This window comes from Durio zibethinus, chromosome 11 (assembly GCF_047325235.1).
Source record: "Durio zibethinus cultivar Kanyao isolate XHJ-2024 chromosome 11, ASM4732523v1, whole genome shotgun sequence".
NCBI lineage: Eukaryota > Viridiplantae > Streptophyta > Magnoliopsida > Malvales > Malvaceae > Durio > Durio zibethinus.
In genome coordinates, this window is record NC_143172.1 from 2,817,596 (window position 1) to 2,828,096 (window position 10,501).

The 10,501-nt window shown below is 32.0% G+C and overlaps 2 protein-coding genes across 2 annotated transcripts; both read left to right on the forward strand.

Moving 5' to 3' along the window:
* Positions 1 to 1,861: 1,861 nt before the first annotated feature.
* LOC111290060 (non-specific lipid transfer protein GPI-anchored 7-like) lies at positions 1,862 to 3,649 on the forward strand. Its single transcript, XM_022881458.2, has 3 exons — positions 1,862 to 2,235; positions 2,461 to 2,493; positions 3,339 to 3,649. The coding sequence occupies exons 1-3, from the start codon at positions 1,935 to 1,937 to the stop codon at positions 3,422 to 3,424; spliced, it is 420 nt and encodes a 139-aa protein (XP_022737193.2). The 5' UTR covers positions 1,862 to 1,934; the 3' UTR covers positions 3,425 to 3,649.
* Positions 3,650 to 5,540: 1,891 nt separating this feature from the next.
* On the forward strand, positions 5,541 to 9,655 carry LOC111290898 (FAM10 family protein At4g22670-like). The gene is made up of 11 exons (XM_022882410.2): positions 5,541 to 5,785; positions 5,892 to 5,949; positions 6,038 to 6,211; positions 6,304 to 6,391; positions 6,471 to 6,551; positions 6,687 to 6,751; positions 7,015 to 7,155; positions 7,668 to 7,784; positions 7,870 to 8,049; positions 8,278 to 8,335; positions 9,345 to 9,655. Exons 1-11 carry the CDS (start codon positions 5,676 to 5,678, stop codon positions 9,440 to 9,442), a joined length of 1,170 nt encoding a protein of 389 aa, XP_022738145.2. The 5' UTR covers positions 5,541 to 5,675; the 3' UTR covers positions 9,443 to 9,655.
* Positions 9,656 to 10,501: the final 846 nt, after the last annotated feature.

A 10,501-nucleotide genomic window follows, 5' to 3' on the forward strand; every position in this document is an offset into this window, starting at 1 on the left:
CATTTCATCGCATACTGCCAATTTTTAGCCCTTCATTTTCAAAAATAGTGGATTTGACGTGTCATTTACCAAAACGATACAATCATCCAATGATTCAACGACAAGATTATATAATCTATTTTGAGAAAAAACAGTAATATATTTCTTTACTTTGAAAATAAGACATTTAAATTAAGTTTGCTTTCTCCTTTTGTCTTCAGCGTTTTGGTCCAGCGACCAAAAACGCCTTAAAAAAACATAAAATTGCAGTTTAATTTTAGTTTTTTTTCTCTTTTCTTAGGGTTCTGTCACTTTAAAAAAAAAATAGCATTTGTTAGGAAAATAAAAAAAAAATGCACCAAATTAGATATTTATAGGCACGCTCTGTTTCGGGGGAAGTCTCCAACACGTACACCTTATTCTTTCTTTTTTTTTTTCATTTTTTACAAATAAAAAAAAAAAGAGGGGAGGCCAGCGAGGCTAGCCTGTTCTATGGAATCCAACCAATTGCCATAAAAAAGTTATAAACAATGTCAGCTCTGACCTATTCAAAGGACACGTGTATCATAAAAAATAGAAGATATGGATTATTATTACTATTGTTTTCAAAGAATAATTAATGATGCATAAATGATAGTACTACTAACAATTAGTCCATTATCATTTTTTTTTCTCCTTATCTGATGGGATTGAATTTAAAAAGCTATACCATATAATTTGAGTCTTTCACAAATTTCATAACATCAATAATTTGATTATTTCTGGAATTATCAAATTGAGTTGTATTTGTTTCGCTACCATTCTTGCATGTGATCCAATTTAATTATATACATAAAAAAGTAGTGAAATGTTATTTTTTTATTTTATTATTACTAGGAATGTTTTTATTTAGATCTAGCTAAGGTGGACAACAAATTAAGTTATGTTGTTATAGTGTTATTACATTTGACGAGCAAAATGACTTAAAATTTTTATTGTTCAAATTCATTAGCATAAAAAAATTACATAATTAAATTTAAAAATTAATTCAGTTGATTTATATAATTATTTTAAAATATGATATTAAAAAATTTTAAAATTTAAAATTTAATATTTATAAGTTTATTTTTTTATAACTCATTTTTCTATCCTAAATTACAATTTAAATTGTAAAAAAAATATTATTATAAGCATTTAATCGTCAAAAAAACATTTCGATCCTTTTATTCTATCAAAAACTATCAACAAATAATCAAAAATATTTTAGATATTTAAATTAACTTGACATATTAAATTGATTTGATATACACGTCACTATTATTTCTCGTTAGTTTCTTGCTTCTTATTTATAAATATGGATATTCGATATTATCATTTTTGATTCTATCTTATTTCATTTTTTTATCATTTTTTTTATTTCAATATTTTTTATTTTAAATTTTAACTTGAGGTTTGAAGCGTAAATATAAGAAATACTCTCTGTTTTTCATCTAATAATTCTTTTTTTTTTCATCTATATGAACAATTTAATATGATATGAGTGGATTATAACTTTGGTTGTAGTTATATTATTATTTGGATAATAATAAGAGAAAGATACTAACATTATAATTAATAATTACAATTTAAATTATCATTATCACATTAGAAAATATTGTTTAACTTATTTCAATATTAATTAAGAAAAAATTCTAAGTCTAACAAATTAATTAACTTATAACTGAGAAGAAAATTTTCCCCTCAAATCAATTCGAACTATCTCTAGAAAAACAATACTATTCCGCAAATTATCGAGCGTGAGTCAACGCTCAATGAGAGCGCGTTTCTAATTCACCTTCTGCTTTGTCCTTTCTGAACCTATGACCTGTCTTACTCTTAACCACTCCCCTCCTGCCCCCAAAGGTCACTATTTAAGCAAAGACATAGCAGTCAGGTTAGGGGAAAAAACACAGAAACGAACCGAAATTCCAAACGCCATGGCTAAGATGTTGATCATGGCGGTTCTTGTGATTTTGGGGACAATGGCAACCGTTACGGATGCGCAAGCAACTTGTGCGCAGCAGCTGGTGCCTTGTGCTCCTTACCTTAACAACGCCACGGCCCAACCTGGAGACGACTGCTGTAACCCTATCAGACAAGCCGTGGCTACTGAGCTTTCCTGCCTTTGCAACCTCTATAACGACCCTAGTTTGCTTGCTTCTTTTAACATTACTGTCGCTGCAGCTCTCAGAATCTCTCGTGAGTGCGGGATCACTACTAATCTCAGCGCCTGCAACGGTATGTTTCTAGCCATAATTATCTCTATAATTTGTCTGGATGAATAAAAGATGAAATTGGTTGATACCCTTTTCATTTGTTTCCTTTTATTCGTAGCCAAGTCTTGATTCATACTATTCATGTTTGTATAATCTATTGGTTTATAATTTTCAGATATGCTAGAATTCTTCATAATTTTGATTAAAAAACTAATTATTCATCTCTTGATTTTTTTGCTTGCTACAGCTACTTCTCCTACCTCTGCTCCACCCCCACCAGGTAACAAAACATATCTTTAATTTTCTCAAATAAATAAAGAAAAAGATTTCAGTTAATTCCTTTTCAGAATCAGGGATTCTCGATGAGTTTATTCTGGAATAACCGCTAGCCATCTCAGTCTGAGTTTTTTGTCAATTTGATCAGGGCCTGAAAAAAACATGTGAACTTTTTATTTATTTATTTATTTGGTTACATGTGAAATGATAACCTATCAAAATGATTTTTTGTTGATTTTTTTTGGCTGATTGGGAACCATTATTGAAGTTTTATAAATGTGAAAAGAGTAGTTGGTGGTGATGCCAGCTAGTAAAAGTAAAGGATTTTCTTTAATAATCCAACTGCACATATACTATTCATTTCCCTTGGAGAAACTGAAGAATATTTTATTATCGTAATTTGATTAAGAAATTTTATTCATATGTAAGGAATCCAAAGTATACACTGGGAAAATCTTGGTCCATGTTTTTAGGGGTTTTTTTTTTAGTATTCCCCTTGTCTCTTTCTTTTTCTTTCTTATTCCTTTTTTTAATAGCTATAATATATGAATGCATGACCAAGCTTTAGCCTAAGTTGTTAACGTGTCCCTTTAAAAGACTCCGTTTTTAAATGCTATATCCTTCAGCTCAATTCTAGGACTTGACACCACTCAGTTAGTTCTTCACTTATTTTTACCAGGGCGTTATCTAATTTTAGTGCAAATTGATGTTAGGAAGTTAGGAATAAACCTTGGTTGAATAAAATAGATTTACTTATCTGAGACATGATTTAGCAACACAATCTGTTTGTAACTAGCACGAATTGCCTACTGTTTTAGCCTTAATATTTTGCGCCTTAAAATTTTACAGGACAACCTGGAGCTGCTGCTGAAAGGATTGCATTGACTGGACTTACCGCCATGTTCTTATTTTTGGTCTCTATAGCGCTGTATTAAGGTGACATATTCCTTGGAACCTTGATGGGCAGATAGATTTCTAAGAGTAAATAATACAGAGATCATTCAGATTAGGCATCCGAGTTTGAATATCTAGAGATTTAATTGTTTGCTTGTATTTTATTTTTTTGGCTTGATATTATACTTGGTTGGTCAGTGTTGCTATCACATATCTTTTATTCAGTCATATTTATGGCAGCCTTGAGTTCCATCATTTTGTTCTCAGAGTTGAAACTACATATTCGTTGTGATTTCGTGCCTTTGGTTACAGCATCAGATTGAATCTTTCCGTTTGGAATGGCCAATACCATATTCCTCTTTGTTTAAACCTGAAAAGTTGATTGAGAGAGTTTGATGGATCGATCCCTGAGGCATTGATCTGTCATTTTACTAATCCATGGTATAGGTGGTCACTTGTTTGTGGCACCACTAACACCAAATAAAATCTAAAATGAGATACTGAACATGTTGAGCTTTGAATTGCATGATGGACCCCAAGTCAACCATGGCTTTAGCATCTGCTCTGGACACTGGGCATATTTTTCTTCCCCAACACCATCTGCTGGGGGAACAATTATAGCTAAATGCATGATGGGCTTCAGTTAATATCATCACTAGGGATGGCAACAAGTCGATTCAAGCTTTTTTCATCTTGAATTCAATTCGATTTTATACTTATAATATCTCAATTCTGATTTATTTTGATATTATATAAATTATATAAATTTTTTGATTTAATTTGATATTATATAAATTATATAAATTTTATTTGATTCAATTTGATTTAAAATTAATAAATATTATTTTTAATATAAATATAAAATTAAATAAATAATTAAAAAATATTTTTTTATATATATCAAATTAGGTTGAGTTTATTTAAAATTCGATCTTAATTTTTTCTTATTCTTATCCTACTTAAATCGAAATTTAATTTTTGAAAAAAAAAAAAAAAACTCTAAGAGGTAGGATCAAAATCCGTCAAAGATAAGTTGGGCTGCTATCCCCCAATCATCAGTCTCGCACACTAATAGTTATTGGCTTAATTATCTTTCGGCATTCTATCACCCCAACAGCTTTGTTTTTTTCTTTGATGAAAATTTTTTCGACGGAGTTCATGGGTCACTCAAATGGTAATGGGAGTTAAAGTCTTATTTTTTGCAAAACACTTTTATTTTTACAGGTTAATCGGACTCTTGCATGTAAATAATAAAGTGGTTTGGAAACTTATATACACATTTTTGTAGAAAAGAAACATGGTGTTATTTGCGTTTTTATTTCTCAAATTAACGTGTTGACTGTTGCCTAAGAAGAAAAGCCACGGATTGTTACGAGATAAGGTTGCAAGATAACGAGAAATAATAAAGTTACTTGTTTAACTTTCTTAAATCAAAATTTGCACCAATGAATTAAGATTAAATAATCAAAATGTCTCATATAAATTAAAATTTGAAACTTAATTTAGTTAATTTATATTATAATTTTTAACATTATTTAATAAATTTAAAATTTATATTCTAATTAATGCAACTCCTTTTCTATTAATATATTATAATCTCTTTTATACTAAAAAAAAATTTGAAATATGATTTATGTATAATGAATAAAGGAAAAAAGTTAAATGAAAATTTTTAAATAAAGTCCATGAGAGTTTTTATAAAAAATAATTACATTAAAATAAAATTAAAAAATTAAAATTGATAGATAAAAAAATTTTATTATATAAATTAAGTGTGTAAAATTTTTAAAAAATTCAATAAATTTTGATAAACTTTTTAAATAATCATTTTTAATAAAAATTTTAAATTTTTTATTGTTAAATAAATGTGATTAAATTTACATTACAAATTATATTTTTAATTTTTTTCACATATTATTAATTTTTTCATTAAACTCTATCCATCTATATCTTTTAGTAAAATTTTTATTAAATTATTTCTAATTAAAAATTTCATAATCATTCATCTAAAAAATTTCTTCTAAATTATACCCTAACAATAAACCCTCAAAAAAGAAAAAGCATCAGAAACCGACTATAAGCTAAAACGGCAAGTGTAAAGCAAAAACTAAAAACCAACCAGCATTTTATGACCTAATAATTATTTTTTTCTAATTCGAGGCTGATCCATCCTACTAGAAGGTACTATCATTATTTTCTCCGCTCTTTCCATGAAAAAACCCCAAACCTTCAAAACCCACTAAAAAGAGAACGAAGCTCCCAAACCCCAAACGTTCTCTGCAAAACCCGAAAATGGACGCGGCGAAATTGAACGAGCTGAAGAAGTTCATCGGTCAGTGCAAATCCAATCCCTCTGTTCTCTCCGACCCTTCCCTCTCCTTCTTCCGCGACTATCTCGAAAGGTAATTTCAAATATTCAATCACTCTACTATTTACTCTGCTCTCTCTATTTCTCAACTCACTCCTTACTTTTACTCGCTTTATAAAACTAACGCCACTGTTTATCAGTCTCGGAGCAAAGCTCCCTTCCTCTGCTTACAGCCATGGAGCCGCCGACTCCAAATCGGTAACCGTTTCTACACTAATTAACTCTGACGTTTTATTTTTTTTTCCCTTGCTAGTTTTTTAACCAAACCGAGGATTTTGATTTACAGAAGAGTTATGTGGTGGAGGAAAGTGACGAGGAATTGGCGGATGAAGGAGAGAAAATCAATGTAGAAGAAGAAGAAGAAGAAGAAGAAGAAGAAGAAGGGGAAGATGAGATTATCGAATCTGATATCGAGCTTGAAGGCGATACGGTTGAGCCTGATAATGATCCTCCACAAAAGGTAGCATCTAATCTTATTATGAATTTCTGTTTTTAGTTTTTTTTTCTTTGAGTTATTTTTAACTGTTTTATTTATTTATTTTGTGTTTGTAGATGGGTGACCCTTCAGTGGAGGTTACCGATGAGAACCGTGATGCTTCGCAATTGTTTAAAGCCAAAGCCATAGATGCTATTTCCGAAGGTAAATAATTCAGTATCTAATATTTATTTGTCCCTTTTTTTTTGTTTGAATTTGTATTTGATGAATCAGTGTAACGCAGGGAAGTTAGAGGAAGCTATTGAGAATCTAACAGAGGCAATTTTGCTGAATCCAACATCAGCAATTATGTATGGCACACGAGGTTAGCGTTTGTTATTGGGCCAGTTATATGCTGGGTTTCATTTAGTGTTTGTTATGTTTCGTTTAATATTTTTGAGATAGATTCTTATATCTGTTGGAATGATTTGGTTGCTTTGTATTTTTTTTTTTCTTTCAGCTAGTGTTTACATTAAGATGAAAAAGCCAAATGCTGCTATTCGAGATGCCAATGCGGCTTTGGAGGTTTGTGTATACATTGTTGTTTGCCTTGGAATGAATATGGTTTTGCACATGCTTGTATGATAAAATGCTAAATGGTAATTTTGTGAATCGTTTGAACTGTGTGTTTTGCATTATTGGTTCATTCAAGCAACATATGTGAGGGATTTATGCACAGCAATGTTGTGTTCATATTTGTTTCCTCATGTTTTAAGGTTTCCTGGAAACAATGAGGCCATATTTGAGAGGGAAAATGTTTCACATTTATCCTCATTTTTATCTTATAGATTAACCCAGATTCTGCTAAGGGTTACAAGTCTCGTGGCATTGCACGGGCAATGCTTGGTCAATGGGAAGATGCTGCAAAGGATCTGCACCTGGCATCGAAGTTGGATTATGATGAGGAAATAAACAATGTGCTTAAGAAGGTTTGATCTCGTCTGTCCTTTCTTTTTCACTCTTTTCTTTGAAGTGCTCAGTTATGTGTTATAATTCTTGGTAGAGATGAGATTTTGAGACCAGGACAAGTCAGAGATGGGATTTTAAGAATAGTTTCAAACAATTTTGGTTAGTTAGTAGATATTTAGCATTGTAAGTCTATCAGATGATTTCTCCTTTTTTTTTTTTTTTGGGCAAAGTGAATGTCCATACAAGCTTGCACCAGTTGACCTAACTCATCCAAACTTTATTGCTTCCTTGTTCTTATATTTCTAATTGAGTGATCTGAGCAAAATGTGATTTATTAGGTGCATTGAGTCTTTCCCAAAGTAATAACAAGGGGTTAGTATGTATCTTCTGACACGGAAAAGAAGTCTTATTCGCTGCCACCATTGTTTGTGGGTTTGGGCTGTATCAGCATCAGTAAAATGAGAGACAGGACTATTATTGTTGGGTGCAACTCCTGCTTTGGTGGCTAACATTGACTTCTTTCCTTAAACAGGTTGAACCCAATGCACACCGCATTGAGGAACACCGTAGGAAGTATGATAGATTGCGCAAAGAGAGAGAAGATAGAAAGATTGAGCGTGAGAGACTGCGTCGTCGTGCTCAAGCTCAGGTAATTTAGTGCTTATCCATCTTTTGATAATGTTGCTTTACTATTGTTTTCTTCGACTTTGATTCCATTGTATATTGTGCTCAAGGCCACATATGAGAAGGCAAAGAAGCAGGAGCAATCATCCTCCAGTAGTAAACCTGGAGGCATGCCTGGTGGGTTTCCCAGTGGAATGCCTGGAGGTATGCCTGGAGGAATGCCCGGTGGTTTCCCTGGTAGCATGCCAGGTGGGATGCCTGGAAATGTTGATTTTAGCAAAATATTGAATGTAAGTATGATGGAACAGGCTTTCTTTTTATTTTTATTATTAAACCAATCAATTGTATTTTGCTTGTTTATGCTATCCCAATTCTTTTCTTTCAAATTCTTTTAGGCTGAAATGTCTAGAAAATGTATGTTTTCCACTTTTATGATGCATACTAAATACTTGGAAAAAGTGAATTGTTATTTGGAAACTTTTTTTTTATGTGGTTTCTGATGTTGATATTTTGATCAGGATCCTGAATTGATGGCGGCATTTAGTGATCCTGAAGTCATGGCTGCTCTTCAAGATGGTAGGCAGTTTGCTTTACTATGTTTTATTTCCTTTCCTTTCCTCTCCTTTTTTATATTTTTTCCCTCTCCTATATTTGGAATTTGTGGAGTATTCTTTCTTTGCGTCATTTTTATGTTTTTTTCACCCTAGTTGCTTTCCATGAGCTAGGACCATGCTTGCCAAGAAAACTTAGGAACATGTTTTAGCTGGTCTTAGTTTCTGATACATGTTTGTATGGGGTTCAGTAACTGCCTGATTCTATTAGGACTCAGTGCAGAATGAGACTCTTATTGGGAAGTGGGAACTCCGAATAGTTTGGCTGAGGCTTCATTGAGATGACTATCAGTATTCTTTGTAGGTTTGTAGTGTAATATGTTCTAGTGTGCTGTAGTACAAATTAAAATAATTGTGCATTACCTTACATACACTTGACGATATATTTTTTAGTGTTGGACATATTAGTTATTCTATTTAAAAATTGATAATGAGTTTTATACATTGTAAATATATATTCTTGGGAAAATTCCTTGTAATTTAGCAAATTATTTTTGTCTCAGAACCTCATTCAGGAATATGTTTTCCATGAAGCTGTAGTTTTAGCTGATGCATATTCTTTAATGCTTTTGGTAATTTGCATAATTTTGTTATAAGTGCTATATCTAGGCATGGATGATTCATCATCGTGATTGTTTGTAACAAAGGACCATGTTCTATACTACATGGAAACTACAGAATGAATAATTTGACATTCGTTATCTTTTTCTTGGGTGACATCTTTTTGCTGATCTGTATTCTTAAAAATGAGTTTGCCTTAACAGTGTTTAAAATGCATATTTTCGTTGCACACTTTCTATTCATTCAAATATGACATTATCTAGTTAATCTGACTGCACGCTCTTTTAGCCTAGATCGTTTGGGTTCTTTAACTGTTCCTCTTTTTTCAGGAAATTTGTGGTCTTCAAGCCTGTGAGAGTTTTATGCTTTGTCAAATGGTTTTTTAATGTTCTTGTCAATGGTTTTTGTTGCAGTAATGACGAATCCTGCTAATCTTGCAAAGCATCAAGCAAATCCCAAGGTGGCTCCTGTAATTGCAAAGATGATGGGCAAATTTGCAGGACCTAAGTAAATAGTTTTTCAAACGATGTCATTTGTTTGGATAGTCTCATGTCTTCATTTGAAGGAAATAATGTTTGTATTACTTCTCATTTAGAGTAACAGCAATAGTAAATGAAAGAGTCGCATGATGGTTGTGTTGGGAATTTGTAATATAGGTCGCAGGATTTTGTTTTTCTTTTTTGTTGGTTTGTTCTAATAAGAAAAAAAACGATTTTTTTTTTCACTTTATAAAAATGCATTTAAGAAGTGAGGTTGGATGTTTTTAAAATCAAAAAACAAGTGATTAATTTTTTACAAATTGTTTAAAAACAACACTTTGCATGACAGACAACCTTGTTTATTGGATGTAACGAATACAATGTATGGGATATTGGGTCTGCAAATATTCTGCTTCTTAGTCAAGAAAATTCCAATCGTTTGTTTTTATAGAGCTGTGCGACAAGAACCTGTCTCTACCATTTCTTCCTTCGCACATGATTTTGCTGTCTGAAAGAACTATTATAACTTCAACAACAAAGGCTCCTTTGAAAAAGGTAAACAACAGAGAGAATGAGAAGTACCCTTCCGTAGTACCACAGCAAGCAAAGGCCTGATAGACCACCATTCACCCACCCTGCAGTTGAAATAATGTCGGCAAGCAAGTAAAAAGCCCAAGTCTTTACTGAAAAAATTGTTACTACCTACAACTCACTAGCTTTTTTCTTTATTTGACTGACGTATCACAAACCCAATTAGGCCAGAGAACGGAAAATGACCCATCACCCATTACCCCCATCACCGAAAACTAACATTCCCTCCAATCATACTCTAACAGTTTAGCTACCAAAGCTCACCCAGCAGTTAATTTAAGCTACCACTCCCTTTGATTATAAACCAAAATTCCTTCAGAAAGTTACAAGACCAAGCTAGAAAAAAAGGGAAAAAAATAAAGTAAGCAAAAGTATAATTTCTTCAACCCTATTCAAAATCGCCCATTTCCTCCTCACTAAACTCTATCTTTGTTAGACACATTATACATTACACCTGTCAGTGTGTCTTGTAACGCAAAAAGGGACAGTGTTGAAGCTAA

Bases quoted from the DNA above. Each gene is read 5' to 3' on its own strand.
- LOC111290060 (XM_022881458.2), top strand. From the start codon at position 1,935: ATGGCTAAGATGTTGATCATGGCGGTTCTTGTGATTTTGGGGACAATG. The intron at 2,236-2,460 runs GTATGTTTCTAG...TGCTTGCTACAG, and splicing joins TAATCTCAGCGCCTGCAACG to CTACTTCTCCTACCTCTGCT. The intron at 2,494-3,338 runs GTAACAAAACAT...AAAATTTTACAG, and splicing joins CTCTGCTCCACCCCCACCAG to GACAACCTGGAGCTGCTGCT.
- LOC111290898 (XM_022882410.2), top strand. From the start codon at position 5,676: ATGGACGCGGCGAAATTGAACGAGCTGAAGAAGTTCATCGGTCAGTGC. The intron at 6,552-6,686 runs GTTAGCGTTTGT...TTTTTCTTTCAG, and splicing joins AATTATGTATGGCACACGAG to CTAGTGTTTACATTAAGATG. The intron at 7,156-7,667 runs GTTTGATCTCGT...TTCCTTAAACAG, and splicing joins TAAACAATGTGCTTAAGAAG to GTTGAACCCAATGCACACCG.